The following is a 27250-nucleotide window of genomic DNA, read 5'->3' as shown; positions in this document are numbered from 1 at the left end:
TAGTAGCAGAAAGTGAAATGAAGAAAACAATCCTATTGACAGTTGAGCCCCAAATAAGAAAATACCCAGGAATAAAATGAACCAAGAAAGTGAAAGATCTGTACTCTGAAAACTATAAAACTGATGAAACAAACTGAAGATAACACAAACAAATGAAAAATTTTCCATGCCTATGGATTGGAAAAATTAGTATCATTAAAACGTCCATACTACCCAGAGCAATCGACAGATTCCAGAAAATCCCTATCATAATACCAAGAGCAGTTTTCACAGAAATAGTACAACCAATCCTAAAATTTGTATGGAACCACAAAAGACCCTGAATAGCCAAAGCAATCGTGAGGAACAAGAACAAAGCTGGAGGTATCACAATCCCAAATTTCAAGATCTACAAAACTGTAGTAATCATGGGGCACCTGGGTGGCTCAGTCGGTTGAGCTTCCGACTTCGGCTCAGGTCACTATCTCACCGTCTGTGAGTTTGAGCCCCGCATCAGGCTCTGTGCTGACAGCTCAGAGACTGGAGCCTGCTTTGGATTCTGTGTCTCCCTCTCTCTCTAACCCTCCCCCGCTCATGCTCTGTCTCTCTCTGTCTCAAAAATAAAATAAAACACTAAAAAAAAATTTTTTTTTAAAAACTGTAGTAATCACAACACTATGGTACTAGCACAAAATCATATACATAGATCAATGGAATGGAGAGCCCAGAAATAAGCCCATGCTTATATGATCAATTATTCTATGATGGAGGGGGCAAGAATACACAATGTGGAGAAGACAGTCTCTTTAATGAACGGTGCTGGGAAAACTGGACAGCTACATGAAAAATAATGAAACTGGACCACTTTCTTCCATCACATACAAAAATAAACTCAAAATGGATTGAAGACCTAAACGTGAGACCTAAAACCATAAAACAAATGATACGTTTGATAAGGGTTGAATATCCAAAATATATAAAGAACTTACACAACTCAACACTAACAACACAGTTAATCTGATTAAAAGTGGACAGAGGACCTGAATAGACATTTTTCCAACATTTTTCCAACAGGTAAATTAAAACCACACTGAGATATCACCTCACACTAGTCACAATGGGTAAAATAAAAACCCAAGGGACAAGTGTTGGTGAAGATGTGGAGAAAAAGGAACCCTTGTGCTCTGTTGGTGGGAATACAGACCGGTGTAACCACTGTGGAAAACAATATGGAAACTCCTCAAAAAAATTAAAAATAGAATTACCATATGATCCATAATTCTGGCAAAAGTGGAAACAATGTGAAGACACACATGCACACCTATGTTTATAGCAGTATTGTTTACAATAGCCAAGATACAGAAGGAATGTAAGTGTCCATCAATAGACAAATGGATAAGGGAGGTGTGTGTGTGTGTGTGTGTGTGTGTGTGTGTATACAGAGGAATACTATGCAGCCATAATAAAAGATGAGACATAATAAAAGACAAATGGATACACACACACACACAGAGGAATATTATGCAGCCATAATAAAAGATGAGACAGTGCCATTGAGACAACATGGACGGACCTATAGAGTATAATGCTAAGTGATGTAAGTCAGAGAGAGACAAATAGTGTATGATTTAACTTGTATGGAATCTAAAAAACAAAACAAATGAATAAACAAAAGGGAGAAACAGACCCATAAATACTAAAAACTGATGGCTGCCAGACAGCAGGCAGATGGGGGAGGTGGGGAAAATGACAAAAGTGGGGTGGGAGATTCAGGCTTCTAGCTGTGGAATGAGGTCCAGGGATCACAGGTGCAGCAAAGGGAACACAGTCAATGGTAGGGAAATACAGTCACCAATGTTGTATGGGGACAGATGGCAGCCACACTTGTGAGCACAGCACAACATACAGACTTGTCCAATCACTACGTTGTACACCTGAAACTAATGTAACGTTATGTGTCAACGATACTTCAATTAAAAGAGGGCCAGAGAGTAAATAGTTTAGGTTTTGTGGACGAGTCTGTCACAGCTACTCAATTCTGCTGTTAAAAGCATAAAAACTGTGTGTAAATGAACAGGGTGTGGCTGTTTCAATAAAACTTTCTTTATAAAAACAGGTGGCAGGCCACAGTTTGCCACTCTTCATCTAGACTGCAGTATGTATAGGGAGATGTTTGTGTATCCTGTCATAAAAGCTCTTTCGGGTGGTGGCTGTGACTCTTTGACTTGTTTCAGAGTGGCTTGGTGTGGATGCATTTTGTTACCGGTCAACAACTATTTCTCGGAATGGCTGGGTGTCCTATCTAGTCATTGACGATTTCACACTCTAGCTGGGTAGGCAAGATCTGTTTATAAGGAGTGCTTATAAGTAAGGAAATAATGCAAAGCCATTGGGGTACTGATGTGGGTGTTATGGATTCTAAGCACTACAGGAAGAGTTCAAGGGGTCGGTGCCATCCCGAAGGATGATAGGATTGCATCAGGCCGTGCAGCACCTTCCCCCCTCCCCCAAATAAATATTTGCTAACACTTGCCATGTGTCAGGTATCATGCTAAAAATGTCGTACATATGTCATCTCTGTTAGAGCCTGTAAGACGACTGCATGAGTTTGGTCCTACCATTCAGAGAAATTAAGTGACTTCATCATGGTTCTAGCAATACGAGGTGTCAAAACTTGGATGCCAACCTGGGTAGAGTGATTTCAGAGCATGGGTTCTTGTCACAAAACTGTGTTCTCTTTCCATAGAGAGGCAAGAGCCAGCTGTTGCCGAAAGAAAGAGCCAACTGTAATGATTGATACATGATTGGTCAAAACTGTGGGGCTGTTCCCTCTTCTGATACACTTATTTCAAAACATGTAAGTTGCTTCCTTTGGCTATAACTTTCAGCATTGTCAGGGAATTGAAACATTTCAGGTGGTTACGGGGCAAGGCCAACAATAATTTGTACTTCATCAATCACACATGCACAAGGCAGCAACAGTAAGCTGCTGCATCAGCTCTTGCATTGCTTGGGGGGCAAGACGGATCCCCAGCTACTGGGCTGGCTGAAGAGCACTGACTTACCATCATATTCTGGGAAGTAGTCAACTAGGTGGGAATACATAATTTTCTCCTCTAGAAGATCTTTCTTGTTTAAGAATAGAATAACCGAGGAGTTCTGGAACCAGGGATATGTGATAATTGTTCTAAACAGTGCTTTGCTTTCCTCCATTCGGTTCTGAAAAAAAAAACCATCAGAAAAACAAGGCATGAATTATGTGATTACTCAATCTGTGAAGTGTTTGTTTTGGAAGTCCAACACATCTTCTGTACGCATTCAACTCTTGTAGCCTAGGGCTGGACTGTAGTTGCTGTTATCAGGATTTACATGCAAAAGGTCCATGCATTGCGTTGGCTCCTTTATTAAGTAAACTCTCAGGTTGACCAGCAGGTGACCAGCTCTTCCTCCCACAGACACACTCACCTCTAAGTCATCCCCCCCCCCCCCCTCAGGTCACAGACAAAGGCAGATTAGGGAGGTCCTCCTTTCTCTGGGGATATAAAAGCCTTGGTGTATGAGAACACGTCTTCCTGGACACACAGGTGATTCTTTCCAGCTCCCCGATTTAGTGCTACGTGTGATGACCAAGTTTCTGGCAATGAAGACACCTGCCTGGGGTTGAGCCTCCCTCCACTGCTCACGGGGGGTGAAAATGGCCTCTAAGTCACCCAGCGACCTATGGGTGCCTGGTGGTTTAAGCCAAAGCATCCTATTCCCATGGCAGCCAGCTTGGTTCAGGCCCACATCACTTGGAACTACTTGTCTCTGCTTTACGGTCATGAATTTACCTAAGCAGTTCAACGGGTCCAATCAACCCCAGGACTTTTTCTGGGAGCTCTGGAAGAGAGCGCCTTGATTTCATGGATGATGACTCAGGTAGCCTCAGGAATTTCGAGCAACCGTCTTGAAACAGAGAAAGAAACCAGGTCCTGCTCACCTGGTTTTAACTCCTTGGTCAAACCATGCCTGAACTTGGTTCTGCCTCTGGATTTTCAGTAACATCAGCCAATTAGTATCCTTTGGTTTTTAAGCTAGTTCGAGCTGTGTTTTTTTGGTATATAAAATACTTCCAGTTGATATATCTGGATATACCACCCTCCCAAATTTCTAAAAGGAGATGAATGAACAAATATTTCAGGGCTGACCATGAAGACTAGGAGTTCAAGCTGTTAGTATTTTCTCCTCAGAGTCTGCCTTCCTGATGTAGAAGGTTCCCTAAGTTTCCGAGTGCAGGGTTACAAAGGCCAAGCACACTCTTCTGCATAACCCTTTGACTGTAGTTCCAGGAAATCTCCAGGAAACCCGGCTCACCAAGGAAAATTTTCTAGATCCTGAATATGTCTTGCTCTTTCCTTCTGTCAAGTGCGCCAATTCAAATCAAGTTGGAAAGACATGCTTTGCCAAAACAGATCTTTACCAACTCTTGTAAACCCCATGATCGCCAATTTCTTCAACCTTTAAACTTCATGCCTATTGAAATATTTAAATACTGATGCACCATGGGTCTGATACAATGAAAGATGACTTCATGGCTCAAGGGGCAATGTTTATTTCACTACATACATTTCCCTTTTATATAAATTACATACATGTTTTCTAAAAATAGTATTTTTCTATCCATATGCCTTTTACTGATTACCATCACCAGTGGTAAAATTTAAAACCCTGGGAACAGTATTTACTGAGAAATGGTATCTCGGAGCCTGGGATTTTATAGGCTGAAAATTTCAGGACTGATGAATAGCAAAGGCCCTAATAAGAACTGAAAGAATTTTTTAAAAACCTAAAGAAGATTAATTAAATAGTGACATCTGTGATGCAAGAGTTACCTTTTTTTCCCCCTTAGAGCTAGAGAAAATCTAGAAAGGTATACTGTGGTCCTTACAGAAGCCCTGTTTACAAGGTGGGTATGTGCACACTGGCATCAACCAGTGAGTTTCCATTAGAAATAGTTCTTATAGTTAGCATTCTCTAGGAGGGAGGGGATGGAATCCCCAGGGACAGGCTCTCTTTGGGCCTTTCTGGTTGGAATCCTTCAAAGGCAAGGGGCTAGATGCTTTGAGAAGACAGGAAAAGGGAGGAGCAGTCCAGGGATCTAAGAGTATCAAGACTGAACTGGCTGGAGCTCCCAGGCTCTGGGCAGAGTCTGCTGGGAGGGGACCCTGCACCAGCCTGCAGGATAGCGGCCAGAATAGTGGACCCAGCCCAGCGCCGTGTTCCAGAGATGCCTTGCCTAGACGGTCGTTCCTGTGCCCGGTGCAGCTGCACTCAGGGCCACTCTGGAAGCAGGGCCACTGATCGGGCTGCTTCCCTGAAGCTTTGCCTGTGCGTGCAGCTGGGGGCTGCTCTTTGCTACTTGGCTGGAGCTTCGGATTCAGGGAAAAGCTGCAGACCAACCAAGTGGGCAGCTGACCAGCAGCGTCAGTAACACTGTACCTTTGACTCGGGTCTACAAACTCCATCTCAGCACGGGCCCCAGGAATCTGTGTTAACCCAGCCTCTGTGTGCAGGTTCAGCTTTGCGAAGCATGGGGCTGCAGAAAGCACCTTCGCCTTGATGTATGTTACTAACAACCAGGGGACCCTGTTCAAACGTGGATTCTGGGGGCGCCTTTGTGGCTCGGTCCATTAAGCACTGGACGTCAGCTCAGGCCCTGATCTCACGGTTCGTGAGATCGAGCCCCATGTTGGGCTCTGCGCTGACAACGCTGAGCCTGCTTGGGATTCTCGCTCTCTGCTCCTCCCCCACTGGCACTTTCTCTCTCTCAAAATAAATGAAAACAAACAAACGTGGATTCTGATTCAGCACAGGGTGAGGCCTGAGGTTTTGCGTTTGCAGCAAGCTGCCAGGGGAGGCTGCTGGGATATGCACAGCACGCTGCTGGGGCTGCAAGGTGCAGAGGGCTTACAGAGGCAGGACAGCACCAGATTCCATTCTTGGTATCTGGGCAAGTCCTGTGATGAAAACCTAACCACGCCACCTTCATTCTTTTTATTCTTCCCAGTTAAGATCCGGACTTCACGCAGTAAGCTGCTTTTCGTTCCGTGGTGAAAATTCCTTATCTTCCCCCCTCCTCCGTGCCATGGAGGGAGGGGGGGTGGATATCTACAAATCTACACATCAAAGCCCCTGGACTAAATCCTAACTGAACTAAATGAGATTTGCATACATCCATGCTTCACAAGGCAGTGGAACCTGCAGAAGATGAGGCCTCATCCACTTCGTTCTGTGAACTGCAATCTGGGAGGGGACAGTGTGGGCCAGGAGGCTCGGTGGCACGAACTTTTTAGTGATTTGCCCGGGCCTGGGGTTGCAAGGAGGAGAACAAAACAGCAACGTGGGAGGCCTGGGCAAGGCCGACGGGGAGAAACAGTGTGGTTTTGTTCACCTCTAAAGACGGGTTCAAAGGCAGTCTTGGGGGAGGTACACGTCACACTCCCCTGCTCTTGGGGTCTTAACCAGCTGAGTCAAAAGGAACACTAGTAAAGGTTTTACTGTTCCAAACACAGGGCTCCTTGCTAACGGGGTGGGCCTGACCTAGGCCTAAGACCGAAAAAGACTCTGGACTTCTGGTCACCCCCACCCACTACTCCAAAGCTGAAAGCAAGTGTCCTTCCCAGTGAAGTGTAACCTGATGCAGGTGACAAAGCTGGAATGCAGGGAGCAAAGAGCGATGGGCCCGCCAGGTCCTGCCTGGTCTCTGCAGCCCCACGGGGATGGGAAGAGACACCTGGGGACAGGCAATGAGTGTGCTCGGTGGCCGGTTGGTCTCTGTGCAGTCACCCTGACCAAAGTAAGTGTGGCCCAGACCACACTTGATATAGCGTCAAAGCGTTTCTCCAAAATTCAGATATCGGAACCCTAACCCCTGATGTGACGGTTTTAGGAGGTGGAGCCTTTTGGAGCTGATTAGGTCACGAGAAAACTCTCGAGAATGCAATCAATGCCCTCGGAAAAGTAAAATCCTCACCCCTAATGTGATGATGTTAGGATGTGGGGCCAACAGGAGGTGAGTGGGATCAGTGCCCCTGTAAGAGAGATGCTGGGGAGCTCCCTCACCCCTCTTGCCCTGTGAGGACACAGGGAGAAGACAGTCCTCTGTTAACCAGGGAGCAGGCCCTCACCAGACACCACAACTGCTCTCGCTTTGATCTTGGGACCTCCCGGGCTCCGGGACTGATATAAACGGTGGTTGTTTATAAGCCATCCACCTGTGGTGTTTTGTTACAGGAGCCTAAAAGAGCGAAGACAATGCCGACTGGGTGAGTTACTATTTCTCCCCCTCCCTGCCCCCCTCCGGGCTGGCACCCATCCAGGGGCGGAGTCTTAAACTGAAAAGCACTCACCCCTACCTGGGGCCCTGGGAGGACAGGCTACCGGATCCCCTCTTTGTAATCACAGGCAGAAAAGTGTGACCGCCGAGTGTCTTCTCTGCAAGATCATCCGAAAAATCCCTGTTCAAACCACCAGCCAGGGGTCTTACACGCCCAATCTTCAGTACTTCCAACCGATCCTCGAGAACCCCAATCTCCAGAAAATGCTGCTGTTTTACGCGACACCCCTATTAACACAGGACTAACGCTGCCTCCAGGGAAAGGCCCTGAGGTCCTCATTCCGGCATTCACCACTTAGCACAGCCTGACCCTGCCGCTCATCTTCTGTCTGAACTGCTACGCGAGTCCTCTTCTCCACAAAACCGGGCTCCATGTCACAGCGGTCACACAAGGGTGGCTGACCTGTGGCCGGTAATGCAGTCCTCACCGGTAATCCTTCAAGGCCCAGATCAACAGGACTCCCCCCGCAAGAAATCCTTCCTGAGCTCCCCTGCCCCCTTGGATTGGCCTGCCACCCTCACCCCTGCACACACAATTCCTGGACACACACAGCATTTGCTAGAAGCTGGGAATGAAAGGGTGTCGGAGGGTGTACAAAGAAAGGAGGGATGGTGCGTGCGTGCTTACAGGTCCACGGGATGGGCCCGAAAGAGTGGTAAATGCAAGAGGTTAGGGTCACACGAGAAGGAAAGGTCTGGAGGAGCAAGACTTAAAAGCAAAGGCAGTTTTGAGTGGAATCTAGATGAAGGAGAGATTACTAGGAGGAAAGGGGACAAAAGCAAAGCCCAGGAGAATTTGAACCCACCACCCTTGGAGAAGAGATTTGTGGGATTTCTGTAGGGAATACTTCACCAGAGCTTCCGATCTCTGTAACTTGGGCATGAAGAAGATTCTCCTCCTTGAGAATGTGAAAAATGTGTCCTCCTTGTTTGTATCTTAGGGTGGGGGCTGGGACGTTCCAAACACGCCAAGTTCTGTGAAGGACACGTGTGCCTGAGCCTCTGTCGCTCCTAAAACAACCTGCTGGGTCTGCAGTCCTGCTTGTTTTCTGTGTCGGCAGGCAGTAAAGTCCAACGGGAAACCCCAGCAGACAACTTAAGTGCAGCTTACCGAGATGCAGTTATTTGCCTGGAGGTAGGAGTCACTGATTTCCTTCTGGCTCAAGGACAAACCTCCCTTCCACTGAGGAAAAGGCCGGATCCAGGGGATGCGGCCCAAGAACCCAACTGGAAGCTGGCTTTCTTCGGGCTATGATCTGGCCCAGATCTCTGCATGGACAACTACCAGTGGGCCTGAAGGGACATGACTTCACGTCTGTAGCCTTTGCGGTCCTGCTGCCCATGGAGAGCGGACGTTCTCTCAGTGGGCTATTGCTCTCCTCGCTTCCCCTCTGCCCAGCTGGCATCTCCCTTTGGCAAAAGTCAGCATCACACCAGAGGTCTGAACGCCCATTTCTAGAATGTCTGCAACTCCTGATTACTTGGCCAACACATCCATCTTCTTCCCACAAGATTCACTTATGTTTAAGACCCTTAACTCTTGCCCATGATACAAGCCATCCACCCGCCTGCCTCTCCCTGCTGGTGGTTTTCCCTCTTACCAATGGGTTGATAAACCACATTGATTTATATTCCCCATACAATCTAGAACACAGATTTTAAACGCAAAACTAAATCACTGAAGACGTAAACCTGCAGACTGTCAAATTGCCACTGAGGGATGCTAGTCACCCATCAGTTCTCTCACCTGGCCCCCGAGGTTCCGTGTACCCTGCAGAAATGGGGATGAACTCTCCAGGGCCCAGAGGAGCCCTTTGGTATCAGAGATACAGACGATCTGAGTGATCCACAAACACACTAATAAACGCCAGAAACTGGTCAGGTGACTATGATTCTGTGTTCATAACTTGTGTGCCCACTCCTGTGGTCCTTGAGCTTTCTGTGAAAAAGGCCAAAGCCAGACACTCGGCTTACAGGAGTGAGGCACAGATCTACAGAGCATGAAGATGTCTGCAATGTAACTGATTGTTCAGCTAAGGCGGGGGCGGGGGCCACACATTTATTGTGCTTCACAATATTTTTAAACCCGGATGTGCAGAGTTACAGGTTCAGACATCTGCTGGCCACACACCTACACTCCACTGTCACGCCCAGGAGCTCACGGGGCTTCTTTCCGTCTACTGGCACATGTTGGGACATGTGGAGCCCAGGGACCCTACCCCGGGGACCTTCTGACTGGCACCGTTCCCGCTTCTGAAATTGATCTGGAAAGGAGATCGTCACAATGTAGGACTTTATGCTTCAGGAATTCATACAACACTACGTTTTAAATATGGTTCTTCACTTTGAATTGCTCTGACGAGCGTCACTGTTTCTTCTCAGATGTAACTCATTTGAGAGTAAATTAGCCTTATTAAAGGTCACTATTTTAAACAAAACTAGTTTTAACACGATCCATGATAATGTAAAATGTGAATTAAAACAATCATTTGTAGCTTATCAAATATTGCACCCCCCCCCCCCGGTTTTTAAACAATGAATACTCTGAAAGATTAACGTCTTTAACAAGGAATTAGGAAATGTTCTGTCAGGTATTCATTGATACGTGTCAACTGGGTGTATACATGCAACAACTCAAAAGACAGGGACTCCAAAGCCTTATGAAAAAACATCTGCAAGCTGGTCCTCTGCATATTTCTTTCCTCTCTCGGTGACTGAGGAAAAAGCTTGGTAGTTTGACTTTGCACCTGCAGCAGGATCATGTTGTTAGGTGTCCTATCTGATGTCGGTGCTACGAGAATTCAAAACACATTCTGTGCCGAGCTCCTGTTGTGGGGTGGGGGGTGAGGAGGGAAGGGCCAGAGCTGTGGGCTAGAGACCTCAGTTTGAAACATGGCTCTGCCTCCAATACTGGTATGACCTTGGACAACTGACTGGACCTCAGTTTCCTTATTATCTCCCAACGTTTGAGAGGACAGAAGGAGACAATTGCGTGCCAAGCGCTTAGCCGTGACCCCGGCACACAGTAGCTTGCAACGAGGGCCACTATCAGAGACGGCAAAATTGCTACATAGGAACCTCTTGGGAAGGCGATTCGCTTACCTCAAATCCTTGGTCAAACTGTAAATCCACTGAAATCTTTCTATTCCCTGGAATTGCACGAAGTTATTCTAACCATGCTTTCAAATCCAGAAAAATGTGGTTTATAAGAAACTGAAAAATCATTCAGGTTTCTGCCAACTGCTCACTTAGAGAATGTTTCTTCCTAACATTGTCCATACGTTAAAGGGGGAGTATCTTCAAAATGTTGCAAAATGTTCAATACCCTCAACCCCACCGCAAACCAAGTAAATGGATACAACATATAAACAGGACAGTTGGAATGACAAATAATTAAAGTCAGCGCCTGGCCTTCCTACTTCTGCTATCTAAATCAGATGACAGGAATAGAAATAATAAGGATACTAAGCACAGCCGGACAGATGTAACTTCCTCCATAATTTTCTTAGTCTTTGCAAATCTTTGCAAGTGATTATTTGAGATCCACTTCTGGCATACTCTCCGGGCTGCAAGACAGATCCTGAAGGTTTTAATATTGTAATTTGTGCCTGTGAGTCAAAGTAGTCTACCGCACAGGGTGTTTAGAGAAGCAAAGAAAGAGAGTGCATTTGCTTGGCACCTCCTGGGCTGAGGTTTCCAGGTGATTAGATGGAGCTTGTGAATGAAGTGAAGTGATGGAAACCAGAGTGGGTGAAAGAGAGGGCAGAAAGAGACTCTGGAGCGAACGGTCAAGAGGCAGTCACACTCTCAGACTAAAGAGAACGCAGGGCCTCAACGTGGGCAAAAGCGAACACGACAAATGTTTAACCCCTCTGATGTGGAAGCCCATGGTCCTAGACACTGAGAAAAGATAAGAAAGTTCATCTAGTGACCAAGTAGCAAAGACTATTCCTTGCAAAGAATATTTTACAGCACGTTGATCTTTCTACTTATAACTACACTATGTTCCATTACCCTACGAATTTTATGCTTACGTGCCAGTGAGCCAATGTCTATCCTTGATTTATACACATAAATCCCTTCTCTTGTAATACCCCTCACTGACTGACGATTTCAATATTTAATGCCTTGAGTATTCACGTCATTGACTTTTCAATTCATTGACCTTCCTCCTATCTTTCTTGTACTCCATCCACACGCAATAGCCTGTGTCACTGTCTTGGGGTGGTTCCACGAGCAGGTCAGGAGAGATCACCAACTCCTTGCTCTCTGACATGATATCTCATGGCCAAAAGCAGCTGTCCTCCCATGCTTCTTAAAAATTGCTCTATTATACCACAAACTTACATCACATAGGCTGTCACTTTCACTGTGACTCCTTGCCCCCTAAGTATCGAGGCACCAGATAATCTCCCTTAGCTGGTTCGTTGGGCATTTCTTCTGGCTTAAATCTCATGAAGATAAGTAACTCCCACGTTTCAAACTTGCTTAAGCTGATGACTGTCATTTCTTTGTTTTTACTAGAGCTAACTGGAAAAGACTTACAAATTTTTGAATAATTAAGATACAGATTTACTTGCAGAGTATAGACAGAACAATAACTTATTCAGCATTCCAACTTATCATTAACTCCTTGGGTTATGTCCCCATTCACATAAAATATTTCAGCAACAACCAACTTGGTGGCCATGCACTGGGGCAGCCATCAAAAGAGCCCAGGCAACAACCAGACAGACCTACAGAATGTGGCTGACACTTGAGGGGCTGGATTCTAACCCTGCACCCTCGTGGATCCATCAGCATGTGTCAAGAATCCAGAGGCACAACCCGACTGAATGCGCCTATGTTCACACTTCATCAAGGTCATTGTGTGTGTAGAAACAGCTCATTTACTGAAGGTCCACTTGGTACTTCTTTGCTAGATTTAGCCGGAACCAGATACAAACTGAAAATGGAAACCAAGAAGAAAATACAGATGACTTCCAGAGACACTAATGATTCTTCTTTTCTTTGTGCATCACTGGTAAGACACAGTGAGTGTTTCATGTTGGCTCCAGAGCACAGGTTAAGACCAAAAGACTCCATTTGTAACCCACTTGTGTGGAACTGTGAAGCACGGCAGAGGAAATGCTGGTAAGGGAATTCTGAATTATGGGTGTGTGCAAACTTTTCCAAGACTGAATACCAATTCCACGGTGCCCCATTCCCTAAGGACCTAAGTTTCTGAAATTCTGATCTGACCTGAATGTTAACAGCAGCAACAGAAATAACTCTAGACAGAAAATTTTAGTTGGCTTTCCCCAAGCTATCCTTGTACTTATTTTCCACACTTAAAATTTTTTTAAATGTTTATTCATTTTCGAGAGACAGAGTGTGAGTGGGGGAGGCGAAGAGAGAGAGGGAGACACAGAATCCGAAGCAGGTTCCGGGCTCTGAGGTGTCAGAGCCTGAAGCAGGGCTTGAACCCATGAACTGTAAGATCATGACCTGAGCCAAAGTTGGACGCTTAACCGACCAAGCCCCCCAGGTGCCCCCATTTTCAATACTTAAAAAAAAGTATTTAAAATAAGGCCAGTGACTTTTGTAGCAACGTGGATGGAACTGGAGAGTGTGATGCTAAGTGAAATAAGCCATACAGAGAAAGACAGATACCATATGGTTTCACTCTTATGTGGATCCTGAGAAACTTAACAGGAACCCATGGGGGAGGGGAAGAAAAAAAAAAAAAGGTTAGAGTGGGAGAGAGCCAAAGCATAAGAGACTGTTGAGAACTGAGAGCAAACTGAGGGTTGATGCGGGGTGGGAGGGAGGAGAGGGTGGGTGATGGGTATTGAGGAGGGCACCTTTTGGGATGAGCACTGGGTGTTGTATGGAAACCAATTTGACAATAAATTTCATATATAAATAAAAAGAAAAGAAAAAATAAAATAAGGCCAGTGATTTATTTTCCATTATAAAATTAATATGGTCATGGCAGAAAATTAAAAAACTAAAAGAACAGGAAAAAGGAAGAAATTCCTTGGTTGAAATGCCCACCAAAAACTATTATTTTTTTTTCTTCTAATTTTAACTTTTTCCAGTCTTTGAACTATGCAGCTTTAGGGGTTATTTTGTATCAGTGCTGTCTAAACGAACTTTCTGAGATAATGGAAGGTCATTTTTGGACCTGCACTATGCAACTTAGAAGCCACCACTGACATGCCGCCACTGAGCACTTGAAGGGTGGCTGATGCGATGGAGGACATAATTTTTAAATCTTATTTAAAAACTAGTCACGTGAGACCTGTGGCTACTATATTACACAGTGCAATTTTAAAAGACTATGATTAGGGACACCTGAGGACTCAGTCCCTCTCCTCTCTCTCTCCCTCTCTCCTTCAGTTAAGTGTCCTACTCTTGCTCTTAGCTCAGGTCCTGATCTCAGGGTCATGAGTTCAAGCCCCGTGTTGAGCTCCAGGCTGAGTGTGGAGCCTCCTTAACAAACAAACAAGGGGCGCCTGGGTGGCTCAGGTCATGATCTCACAGTCCGTGAGTTCGAGCCTGGAGTCGGGCTCTGTGCTGACAGCTTGGAGCCTGGAGCCTGTTTCGGATTCTGTGTCTCCCTCTCTCTGACCCTCCCCCGCTCATGCTCTGTCTCTCTCTGTCTCAAAAATAAACATTAAAAAGAAAAAAACAAATAACTGTGATTATTTTGTATATAAAATATATCCTATATTTTGCTTTCAACATTATATCCTACACATTTTTCTGTGTTTTAAAATCGTATTTAAATAGCTTCATAAAGTTACAGTGACCTTTACCAAATCCCTACTGTAAAACACTCTGCTTGCACTAATATAAATAACATTATAATTTACAACTTTGTATGCAGATTTTCATAGTGATAATTTTCTTTATTAACAGCATATCAAAGTACATTATAAAATTTGAGGTTCTTGGTGACAGATGATCAAACAGCTTTCTAGAGAGGGTGAATGAACTTAGGCACCCTGTCGTAGGGTGTGAATTCATTTTACTATTCCCTCTCAAGAAGAGAGTTCTATCCTTTCAAAATCTTTTTTGTGTCAAATTCCACATGGCATGAAAGGACACATCAAATGACAGGGTGAAAAAAATGACAACTCAATGTCTTGCTTTGAATTTCTTTGAATATCAGTGAGGTAGAACATTTTCCAGTAGATTTATTCATTGGAAGTATTTTCCCTTTTGGTGAATTGTCTGCTCACGTCTTTGCTAATGAAAACTGCTCGTTTTTTGCTCTGAATGTTTAGTTATGGGTTTGTAGCAACCCTTTACATAATGAAGTTATTAACCATTTGAATTTTTCCCAATTTTTGTCACTTTGAATGTTGAGGGTCTCAAAGAGGTTTTCTGGAGCATGTTTGAAATCCGATTAAAATGCTTTGATATTTCTAACTTAATAAAACAGTTCTACTTTATTACAAATTCCCACCGGGTCTCTTTTCCTTAAGGCCAACTCAGTTTTCTGTGCTAGCCAGCTTGGCGAACTTAAGTCATAGCTCAACCCGAACTCATCTTTTGCCAACTGTTCTAGAGGTGTCACAAAGAGCAAAGTGTGTCTGAATGTCAGCTTTTTTTGCGCTTGTCCACTTTCTGATTCTACAGTTGATGTGAATGGTAACTTGGCCAAATTGCTGGAGAAGGTGGATAAAGAGAAACAAAAACAGGCTATGGGGATGCAGGGGTAAGAGACCGAAAAGGAAACCGGCTCAGATGATACAACCCAGCTTGGAAACCCTGAATAGCCTAAAAAGGTCTGAGGGAGATTTGACCCATCTACACAAATCAATTACATACACATCCGTACATCAGACTGAATCTGGGCAAAATTCCTGGTGTATCAGTCATGCCAGGAAAGTCTGTCTAGAGGAAAACAGGGATAAAATAAAAGAATCTAAACCAATTTGGTAAAATATTTTCTTTAGTGCCTCAAAATGTTTTTATAGATGGGTCAGTTTGGCCCAGAAACATGTTGTTGCCTAATTCTTTGGCAAATACAACAGGGTGACATTGATGCTAAGAGAAGAATTTGGTTTGTCGTGTGACCTAAGAGATAAGCTCGAAGGACTTGTGCGGACTGCATTTTTGAGCCCTTCTCAATGGGGTACCGCTTGACCTGGCCTCTTTGTGATCACGTACACTCCGAAGTTTGTGTCACAACTCTTGGTCCCCACCCTTCAGATTCTTCTTCTACCCTTCAGAGAATGCAGGACTGTGGCTAGAATTTCCACTGAGAGGGATTAGACAGTGGGCAAAAATGGAGAATTAAGATAGGGAATCAGAGTAAGTTTGGAACTGAAGGACAACAGTAAACAGAAGAATTGGTCATGTGACAAGAAAATTAAGGAGAGAGGATGTGTAAGCTAATGGCATAACAGTTTTCCACAAGGAATGTATAAAACATTCTGAGGGGCACCTGGGTAGCTCAGTCGGTTGAACATCCGACTCTTGACTTTGGCTCAGGTCATGACCTCATGGTTCATGGGTTTGAGCCCTGTGTCGGGTTATGCACTAACAGTGCGGGGCCTGCTTGGGATTCTCTCTCCCCCTCTCAAAAACAAACAAACAAATAAATATCAAATTATTTTTAAAAACCATTCTGAAAATAAGCCCCTTGTGAAATGAGTTCGGTACATTATATTCCTAAGGTCATTTTACATTTTCAAACCATAAATGATTTGTCATGCAATTAATAGTTTTTTTTTTAGTATGATTTTGAGGGATAATATATGATGACTGTTTTCAGACTCTGACATGGGTTTTCGGTTATGAGTGATATTGTTTATTTTACTTAACATTTAATACTTTTCATGAAAATAACATTTGTTTAGTACAAATATGTATCAGCCATTTTCAAAGCACTTTAGCGTAGAGAAGGGTGGGCAAGCTTTTCAGTACATGGCTGGATAGTAAATATTTTAGGCTTTGCAGGCCACAGGGTCGCAGATGCAACTGTTCAACTCTGCCAACGTGGCAGGAAAGCGTTTATAGACAATACGTAAATGCAGGAGTGTGGCCAGGTTCCGACAAAACTTTGTCTTGGACGCGAAAATGTGAATTTCACAAATTTTTCAAGTGTCAAGAAACATCATTCTTGATTTTGTTTTCGATCGCTTAAAAAATATAAAAGCCAATCTTATCTTTTCTTTTGTACACCACAAGTGTACAAGTGGTACAGTACAGACAGGGAGCTCAATTTGGCCTGTGGGCTGTCGTCTGTTGATCTTTAGTGTAGAACAGCATTTAATTCTTTTTTTAAATTTTTATTAAAAAAAATTCTTTTTTAACGTTTATTTATTATTGAGAGACAGAGGGACACAGAGCATGAGCAGGGGAGGGGTAGAGAGAGGTGGAGACACAGAATCTGAAATAGGCTCCAGGCTCTGAGCCGTCAGCACAGAGCCCAACGCGGGGCTCGAACTCACAAACCGTGAGATCATGACCTGAACCGAAGTCGGTCACCCAACCAACTGAGCCACCCAGGCGCCCCGAACAGCATTTAATTCTTAAACCAAATCTGAGCAGCAGATACTGTTGCGATTCCTACTTCCTAGGTGAGGAGGCTGATAAAAAGGAAGTTAACACAGCTAGTACGTACTTAAAAAACTATCACAGCTATGGGAATTATTAGTAACATTCCAAATATGTAAGTTTGAGTATATTTACTTACAATTTATGTTCAAGGAATTGATCATGTATGATGTAAAGCACACGTATGTGGAAATAAAAGCAAAACTAAGGTTTCTCCCTATAAATCTGTTAATATCTTTGAGACTAATTTCTCCCCCTCCCCCACCTAACTTGTTTCTCTATTTCTTAGATACTGCATTTCTCAATTCATTTTCCTTATTTAAGGACAGAACATCATTCTTTCACAGCACAGAGAATGAAACACAGAGAATGAAACATAAGAAAAAGAACGTCTTTATTCGCTTGCTTAATTTCTCGTGTGAGGGCTACTTAATTTTTAGCAGATCTATTTACCCAGATGTTGCACACATGTAAAAATGCTTTTCCAGATGTTTAAATACCATACAGCTGGTATTTTAAACCAATAACATTCTTGTGAAACAGTCCTCATTTGTAGATGAAGATCTGGTTTTCATGCTACTTTAAGTTGCTTACAAAATAGTTCTACAAATATTCTTCGTTAATAAGATACCAATAATAACCTGTGTGTAGATTACTGTGTCCTTGCTCTTATTATGTATTCCTCCAGATGACTGACAACGTAGAGGGAGGGCAGAGAAAATGAACATGAAACACTCAAACAACTTGGCGGTGGTTTATGTATTACTGAAAGGTATGATTATGGGATTTGGGGGTAAAATTCTGTTGTTTGCATGAACTGTAGTCTTCAATGTTTATTTGATCCTTGTTCTATCACCAGTGGTTCAATTTACAGTGCATACTCGAACAAGGTCCTGGCACTTTTTAAAAGCAACGTTTACTTCTGCTTAAAAAAAATCAGTATTCACATCCTGAACGATTTACTGGTGGGTACAAGAAATTCACCCTAATACATGTGGGGTGGCTCAAAAGATCCGTCCTTGGAAAACCATAAAGTGCTCAATTATGCTTTATAATAACAAGCTTTGAAAAACAATAGGTGTCCACCATACCCCATTTTTTAAACCCCCAGCATTTTGTATCATGTGCAGTGCCAGTAATAGGGAAGGTGCATAGAGTATTACAAATTATCTTTTCAACAAAAAAAGCGTTCACTACACCAATGAAAACCTGAGGATGGGTTGTAAAGTGTCAGGATAGAAAGCTTCAATATTTTACTCTAAAGGAGACTTTTCTTCTCTTTTGCTCTTTATCCTGATAAAAAATTGCTGAATGATTTTAAAACATTTTTGATGAAATGTTTTTATGAAACACTTGCAATATGGCCTCATTGCTAAATTGGGCAGGCAGACAAAAAAAAAAATGGAGTATCAATGTCCCACTTTGTACAGAAAAATACATTCCAGGTATCATGAAGTAAGTAAAATAACTCTTCTGAAGCTAATAACCAAGTGAGATCAGAGACATGTCCAACACAAACACCTTTAGATAGTACTGAAACATTAAACTCACACAAAACCAGGTTATTCTACAGTGAAAGAAAGGAGGTGTTTGGGATGGGATGGAAGGCTAAATTAGTATCACGAAGAAAGCAGACAACTTTGAAAGACCCGAGGAAAGACCTGGAAAAAGCAGCACATGAGCAAACACCAGTCATTCACATGGGAAAATCCATGCCTGTGGTCACAGACACACAATCACTAGACTCTCTCACTGTGTTACCATGGAGACTCAGCCGGAGAGGCCTTATGCTTGGCACACAGCCTTGAAAGCATGCATCTGATTTCAAACCTCCGTGGTGAAGTAACTCTTCAGGTATCCAGACAATATAAATGTGTTAGAAAATTTATAAACTCCCAGGTACGAGTGTGCTGGAAACAACAGTATTTGAGTACAGGTAAAAGGAAATGGGATCAGGACTACTTCTATTGTTGAACTGGACCGGATAAGGTAAAAGGATACCACAGATCTGGAAAGTTCCAGAAGCAGAGTGAGGCAGTAAGAGTTCCACCATTAGGGAGGGATGTGAGCTGCAGGTTTATGGCAGATGTCCGCTGTGGCTCATCCTCTTTTCCAACTGATTAGAAGCTGTGCTATCCCTTTAAGAAGGGATATTAAGAAGCTGTGCTATCACCCTTAAGGAGGTGCTAGCACCTTTCTTAAGTCTTGTAAGTTTATAACCTCTGAGAAGAGCATCTGGAATTGGCCAGTCCGTCCCCTCCACCCTGCCACCATTTTCATCTTGAAAACTGAATACTAGATTAAAGAACTGCTGCTCCTGGTCTAACCCTGAACTACCCAGTGGAGGTTCAGAAACTAAGAGGGGAAGGAATTTAGGGTGACAGTGACCATGTACTTCTGATAACTGTGATAACAGAAAGGAGTGCAGGTCTTATAAATATGTATTTCCACTGACTTTGGAAATGTAATTTCGTAACAATTAGGATCAGGGTGCAAGGTGGAAATCACATATAGTCTAAATTACCCTTAAAAGTGTATTTTGAAGATATCCACTGGTGGCCAACATTTTGCCCCGCCATATGTCTGATCCAGACCACTTTTTCCTTGGTGGTAGTAAAGGTCATGGTTCATTTGGTGAGTACCGGATGAAGCTGGGTTTGGGTTTGGGTTTGCAAGAGGGGCTTAGGTGAACAAAGAATTAGTATCCCTCAACAACCAGGTTCACACTTGGCACTGTAAGCACTCACACTAGCTGAGACACGCAGGAACTGAGGCTGATTAACTTTCTCTGACTCCATGTTATTTCACTGCATGCTGTCACTAGAGAAAAGGCACCCCAGAGCCTTTTGCATCACTAATCTCCTCTTTCTTTTCTCTCTTCATACTTTTTCTCCTTTTTTTGGCTGGGCATCTAGGAGCGCATTTTCATTAATCCACTTCTCATGTGGCTTTACTATGTAATTCCATAGCACCTATCCGTACAGGTGACACAGACTGTAAAAGATTGATACAGTCTCAAAGATATGATTTGGACCAATAATTCTAATGTTGAGGAAAGTAAAAAAAAAAAAAATTCAAAATGCTTGGGGCTGCAAAGGAAGCTTTCCCATGGTTTAAACTTTTGAAGAGAGAAAAACAGGGGCAGGGAGGGGGGAAAATGTGAAGAAAATCACATAATCAAGGACAACCAGGTAATATAAGCACTTGTAAGAATTACCATCATGTTCTATGCTTAGTAGGTGTCAAAAGTTCTTATTTAAAAAAATTTCTTTTTAAGTTTATTTATTTTGAGAGAGACACAGCATGCGTAGCGGAGGGGAGAAAGAGAGGGAGGGGGAGAGAGAGAGAGAGAGAGAGAGAGAGAGAGAGAGAGAGAGAATCCCAAGCAGGCTCCACATGGCCAGCGCAGAGCCTGATGCAGGGCTTGAACTCACAAAACCATGAGATCATGACCTGAGCTGAAACTGAGAGTCGAATGCTTAACCAACTGAGTCACCCAGGTGCCCCTCAAAAGTTGTTATCTTATTTTTTAAATGTTTATTTTTGAGAGAGAGAGACAGAGCACAAGCAGGGGAGGGGAAAACAGAGAGGGAGACACAGAATCTGAAGCAGGCTCCAGGCTCCAAGCTGCCAGCACAGAGCCTGACGTGGGGCTCAAACCCACGAACCAGGAGATCATGACCTGAGCTGAAGTAGGATGCTTAACCGACTGAGCCACCCAGGCACCCCAAAAGTTGTTATTTTAAATAAATGAGGGTAAAAACTAGAAATGACTCAGAATTTCTGAAAAATGCCGAGACCAACCTGGCTGTGAGAGAAATTTTCAGAAACTTCAAGGAAAAGACCCATCTTCTTCATTCTGGTCCCTGAGACCCCAAAAGAATGAAGCCACAATAACAAAATCTAATGAAGAAACTGGGAAACAACTCCACAGATGTGGAAGTATATCTGCCAAAGATGTGATAAGTGCACTTCTCTGAAAGGGAGCTGGAAGCATTATTTCAACCAGGCTCAGGTGTGTGTGTGTAAATGTATGATCCGGAGATGTTCAGGTGATAATCTTTCACTCTGCACATGGAGGACTGGACCTGTGAACTGGCCCTGGGAGAGGAATAGGAAGAGTCCAGTGAAAGTCTAGTCACATAACTCATGGTTGTATGGGAAGCAGTCATGATGAGCGGAACAGCTGGATTATGCCATCTCTATGCTCTCCAAAACCCAACTCTAACCCAGAGAACTGCCCGGAGAGGAGGCAGAGAGAGGAGGCAGTTTAGTGCCTCACTGCTGTAAAGTACCTAGGAATACCAAACGTTTCAAGAAAATTCCTGCATGAAAAACAAACCTAAGCAAACAAACAGGAAAGGGGTAGGGTGGGGAGAGAGAAGGAAAACAAATCCAAGGAAAGAGATCAATGCAGAAAACTAAAAATACTTCAAAAACAAAAACAAATCCTCAGAAATATATCCCTGAAACAAAAACAGGATACTGACCTAAAAAAAAAGGGAACATTTGGAGAAGAGAAAGAGCTCTTAGGAATTTCATAAAAGAAAATTTATGAAAACCAAAAACCAAATAAACAAAAAGATAAGTTTGGAGGGCAGCTCTAGGAAATTTGTCAGGAAATAAAGAGAATGGAAGATTAGAGAAAAGTTCAGTAAAGTGAAAAAAATATCAGTCATGATTTCCATTTCTCCATTTCTCTTCTAGAAAAGAAATTATAGTAAGAGAAAACAAATAAAATGAAAGCAGCAAATTTTCAAATGAATAATAAAACTTCCTGTAACTAAATCTTTAGGTTAAGGAGCTCCAAGGGCAGGGGTTGAGATCATCAAAATAGATCCTTCCTTAAATTTGAGACTATGCAGGATAAATAAAGATTCTAAAACTTTCTATTGAAAACAGATCGCATGGATTTTTGAAGGAGCCACGGATTTTGAAAGGAAATAATGGCAGACATTCTGTTTTCAGAATGGTTTATAATCTAAGAATTCTATACCCAGCCAAAGTATCAATCAACTTCAAGGGCAGAATATGTGCATTTTTAGACATGGATAGAATTTTAAAACTATGTCCCTTTGACCTTTACTCAGAAAGCTATAGGAGGTTATGCTCCAGTAACATAATGAAGAAAGCCAAGAAAGAAGACTATTGGATCCAGAAACAGGCAATTCAACATAGGAAAGAAGTTAAGTGAGCTCCCAGGATGCCAAATATGTAAGATGCAAGAGAACCACCAGTCCTGGTTAGAAAAGGAAGACAAAGGGATTCTAGGAGGAGAGCTTCAATTAAAAAAAAAAAAAAAGAAAGAAAAGAAAAGAAAAAAGGAATTGATATATTATCTGATATGTTGACTGTATCTTATAAAATTTCACAGATCTGTTGATGACTTAGAAAAGAATCAGCTAGTGATACACATACACACACAAGAAGAGAAGAGAAGAGAAGAGAAGAGAAGAGAAGAGAAGAGAAGAGAAGAGAGAAGAGAAGAGAAGAGAAAAGAAAAGAAAAGAAAAGAAAAGAAAAGAAAAGAAAAGAAAAAGGAAAAGGAAAAGGAAAAGAAAAAGAGAAAGAAAAAGAAGGCAATTATGAATTCTGGGGCGGGGGTGGGGGAGGGAGTTGACCAAAAAATGACTGAAATCTCAATTTAGTACTTAGCTCATCAATGAACTACATTTATATTGTCTCATATTGTAAACACTGAATTATAAAAAAATTGTGATATAACCATGTTGAAAGTATAGGAGAAGAAGTGGGTGGGAGTGTTAAAAACATATAATCTTTATTCACCATAAAAGAACAAGATATAGTAGTATAAATACAAGGTTTAGAGATATGAAGAAAATAATGGAGACCAAGAGATAAAAGTTGAGGGCAGTATCTCTGGTAATAGGGCTGTGGAGAAGTGGCAGTTGAGAAAGTGCTATTTAAAAAATTATACAGTAGCTCCCCCCAACACCTTATTCATGGGGGATATGTTCCAAGACCCACAGTGAATGTCTGAAACCACAGACAGTACTGAGCCTTGTACTGTCTAATAACTAATAATAAATAACAATAACTAACAATAACAATAACTAATAATAAAATAGAACAATTCTAACAATATACTACAAAAGAGTTATGTGAATGTGGTCTTTCTCTCTCTCAAAATATTCCACTGTACTGTATGCACTGTTCTTGTGATGATGTGAGCAATAAAATGCCTATGTGATGAGAGGAAGGAGGTGAATGACATAGGCACTATGACATAGCGTCAGGCCACTACTGACCTTCTGACCATGTGTCAGAAGGAGGATCATCTGCTTCCAGACCGCAGTTGACTGCAGGGAACTGAAACCACAGAAGGTGAAACCGCAGATGGGGGTAAGGGGCAACTATTACAAGTCTTTGGTTATTCAGCTTTCTAGACCATTATGTGATTTAAAAAATACAAATTAACTTAAAAAATTTACTAGTTTCATGTGCAAAAAATAAAGATCTGGGAAGATACACAAAAAACTGCTGGCAGGAGTTACCTAAATTTGGGGGATGGAGAAGGCAGAGTGAACACTAAAAGAATTTTTACTCCCTTCTGGAGTCTTCTAATATTTAACATTTTTAATAATAAATATGTATTACCTTGGCTATTAAAATGATAAAATTTGACTAATATATTTTTAAAAATTGACAATATATTTCATATTAAAAAAGTAATATGGTATAATATATAAAAGATAATTATAGTCATATATTATAATTATACTATATCAGATATAATTATATTTTATAATTTATTAAAATATAATTTTATAATATAATTAAAAGGCAAGACATCCAAGGAAAAGGGAAGTCCATTGCTGGGAATGACTCAGGGTGCTACGTCGGATGTCACACAGAAAGCCAGAACCTTTTAACTCCTACTCTGTTTCTGAAGATTCTGTCAGGGAGAAGAACTTCATATTGGAGAAGGCAAGAGAAGATCACTAAGAAGAAACTAAGACTGGTATGGAGATGATTGTAAGAGACCACCCTAATGCATTGCTCTGAGATCAAGTCTCTTTAGCTGGAGACGTGACATGCTAAGGCAATACATCAATCTGGTTTTAGTTACCACCTTTTTGGTGAACATTACACAATGAGCAAGGCCAGAAGGGAATGGGTCCAAGGACCCTTAATTCTGATGGAGAACGGGGATGGGAATGGGACGGTGTGTGGCAGGAAGGTTGTTGCACACTGTTGCACACTGGATTTTCAGATAACCTTCGGTATTCTCAGGGCAACACGAAGGCTCCATGCACCCGTCCACAGCACCTCCCAGACAACTGCATGGGCGGTGAGAAGGAACGGGGGAGCAGCTTCCTTGGCTCTAGGAATGGAGCTCCTAACTTGTGCAATGGAACTTATTTACTGAGCATGAGCTCTGCACCAGCCAGCCCACGTGTTACCTTGATCAATTCACAAAGCCTTGTGACATGAAGCATTCATTTTTCCCAGAGTGCAGATGAAGAGATCTGAGGCTCTATTTTGAACTTCCCGGCCTACCAAGGCCCTACTTTTTCTTTTTTTTTTTTCAACGTTTATTTATTTATTTTTGGGACAGAGAGAGACAGAGCATGAACGGGGGAGGGGCAGAGAGAGAGGGAGACACAGAATCGGAAACAGGCTCCAGGCTCTGAGCCATCAGCCCAGAGCCCGACGCGGGGCTCGAACTCACGGACCGCCAGATCGTGACCTGGCTGAAGTCGGACGCTTAACCGACTGAGCCACCCAGGCGCCCCGCCCCTACTTTTTCTACTGAGCCATGTTGGATGATAGCCACTGGTCAGGACTTTTTTTTTTTTTTAAGTATCCTCATTCAAAGTAAGCAACACGTTTAAGGTATCTGTTCACATCCCTCACGTTTCCACCACGCAAGACAATGTGGGATGGAGACGGGTGGTGAGGAAGGCTTCATTCTCAGCCTCGTCCCCAAGGCCACTTCCTGGGAAGACTTTCTGCCTCTCTAGGCTCCAAATTCCTCACCCAAAGGAAATCGGACATTTTATTGACTCTGACTAACAGAGTCAATATTTTCAGGTATTGTTTTTTAAAGGCTTACTTAGCTATTCACCTGTTTAAAAATCTACATCCCGTGGCATTTCAAATAGCACCTTTTGTAAAAAGCTGTCATTTCAAGGTGTGGAAAAGCTGAGCCCTAGGCAGTGAAAGTACACTTAATGACTGAGCCTCACCTAAAATGCCCTGGAAAGATCAAAGGATTCATTCCAGTTCTGGGAAAAGGAAGTAGATGTTCCTAGCACATGCTCCTCCGACACTCCCAATTAACTTTTAAGGACAAGCATAAAATGCTTTGTAGAGCCTAATGCTTTAAGTAGGCATGGCCGTAAATGTGAGGCATAAATTGCCTCCCATTGAACAACCATGGAGGGTGACAGGAGTGGGTCAGTCTCAAACAACGGTCCAGCTCAGTAGTAAAATCCATTAACTCTAGGCCTGGGGCAGCTTTGAAAGCACTGGGTAATGGGAAAAGTTACTTGACGCTTCTTTGTTGAAATTCCCAACCCTCCCTAGTTCTATAGAGGAAATGTCAACTGGTCTTGTCAAAAAGAATATGGAAATGGGGCACCTGGGTGGCTCAGTCACTGGGGCGTCCGACTTTTCATTTTGGTTCAAGTCATGTTCTTATGGTTTGTGTGTTAAAGCCCTTTGTCAGTCTCTGTGCTCACAGCGTGGAGCCTGCTTGGGATTCTGTCTCTCCCTCTCTCTCTGCCCCTCCCCGTCTCTCCCTCTCTCTCTGCCCCTCCCCGTGCACACGCGCACACACACTGTCTCTCAAAATAAATACATAAACGTTAAAAAAAATTTTTTTTAACTCTTAAAAGAAGAATACAGAAATCAGTGGCACAGCACACACATGACAAATTAGTAAGTTCCAAAGTAAACGTAAATGACAAGTGTTTAATAAGTGGATTTTGGCTCATTGGGGTGGAAGTCCTCCCAGGTACCCCTCCCCCAACCCGAGCCAGTCCAAGGTGCTGTATCAGGACTGCTCCTGTTATTACAGTCAGATTCCACCAATTGAAAAAAGTTGAGCCCAGGGATCGAGTGACTCTTGAGGATAGGCCGGGGGTAGGGTTAGGAGGAGATCTGAGAGAAGAGCATGTCTCCTGTTTGGACCCTGGCTTCTGACTTTTCCAAAGGGTGACTGTCTCCAACACTCTAGCTTCTCTGTTCTGTATGTCACAGCCTCAGCATTTGGGAAGGACATGGGGTCTTCACTTCCACTCTGTCCCTGGGCTCTCAATACTCACGTGACTTTGACATTTTCTCTCCCACCCCCAGGCTAGGGTGCCTTCCTACTTGGAGCCCAGTTACGGTATCATGAGACAAATACCAGCCCCTTCTGGGGAAGAGGCTGGACCGTGCAGAAGCAATGAGCTAATGCCAATAAGCCCTCCTAAAGTAAGGGCTCTTGGACATCCACCCCAAAGTACCCTTTCTTATAACTCCCCTCTGCAAGCAACAGAGCGTTTGCAAAGAAAACGGGCTGAAAGCTTTAAATATATTAGCAGGTCCTTCTCATCCTTCCTTTTCCTTTTATCTAAGAGTTTCAGAAATGTGTATGGATGGGAAGAAGTTTCTGGTGAGAACAAAGGCACCTTACAAGTATTTATTTTCATAAGTGACATGCTAAATGTGGACCATTTTTCTCTAATCACTAATGCTGTTGATGTAATTCCATTTACGTCGCATACACAGCTCAAAGAAATAAATTGGCATTTCTATAAAATAAAAAACTACTAATCACAACCCACACACAGCAATCCAGTAACACACAGAGCCGAAATTAAAGTTTCTGAAACATTGTCTTTCCTTATTATGTGCAATGTACTCTATTCTACTCCCTGTATCTTCCCTATGCTGCTCCAGCCACTCATATTTTTAAAAAAATACATTGAACAATGCCGATTAAATTGATACTATGACCCAGTAATAGGTCTTGATGTGCTAAAGAAAAATACTGTGGATAGTTTGTATTTCTTCATAAATGTACACCATTTTCTCCTTAATCATATATAGCAAATCGAACAAATATTTTACAAGATTGGGCCCAAAAGCCTCTGTAGCCAAAAGGATATCTGATTAGTCACATCTAGTGCATCTTTAAAAAATGTTATCTCCAGGGGCGCCTGGGTGGCTCAGTTGGTTAAGTGTCCGACTTCAGCTCAGGTCATGATCTCGTGGATTGTGAGTTTGAACCCTGCGTCGGGCTCTGTGCTGACAGCTCAGAGCCTGGAGCCTACTTTGGATTCTGTGCTTGGGGGGGGGGGGGGGGGGGGGGGGGGGGGGGGGGGGGGGGGGGGG

At 42.9% G+C, this 27250-nt stretch overlaps 1 protein-coding gene across 2 annotated transcripts in view; it reads right to left on the bottom strand.

Annotated features, from left to right (window-relative positions):
• Positions 1–27250, bottom strand: part of LOC121013601 (guanine nucleotide-binding protein G(q) subunit alpha) — a 322834-nt gene that overhangs the window by 16734 nt on the left and 278850 nt on the right. For both annotated transcript variants that reach the window (XM_040449302.1, XM_040449301.1), the window contains exon 6: positions 3045–3198. In XM_040449302.1, coding sequence (XP_040305236.1) covers positions 3045–3198 — 154 coding nt within the window. The remainder of the gene's footprint in view (positions 1–3044; positions 3199–27250) is intronic.

Source organism: Herpailurus yagouaroundi, unplaced genomic scaffold, assembly GCF_014898765.1.
Source record: "Herpailurus yagouaroundi ecotype Mexico unplaced genomic scaffold, PumYag 199, whole genome shotgun sequence".
Taxonomy (NCBI): domain Eukaryota; kingdom Metazoa; phylum Chordata; class Mammalia; order Carnivora; family Felidae; genus Herpailurus; species Herpailurus yagouaroundi.
The sequence above is the reverse complement of the archived record's forward strand: the minus strand, read 5'-3'. Positions and strand labels throughout refer to the sequence as shown.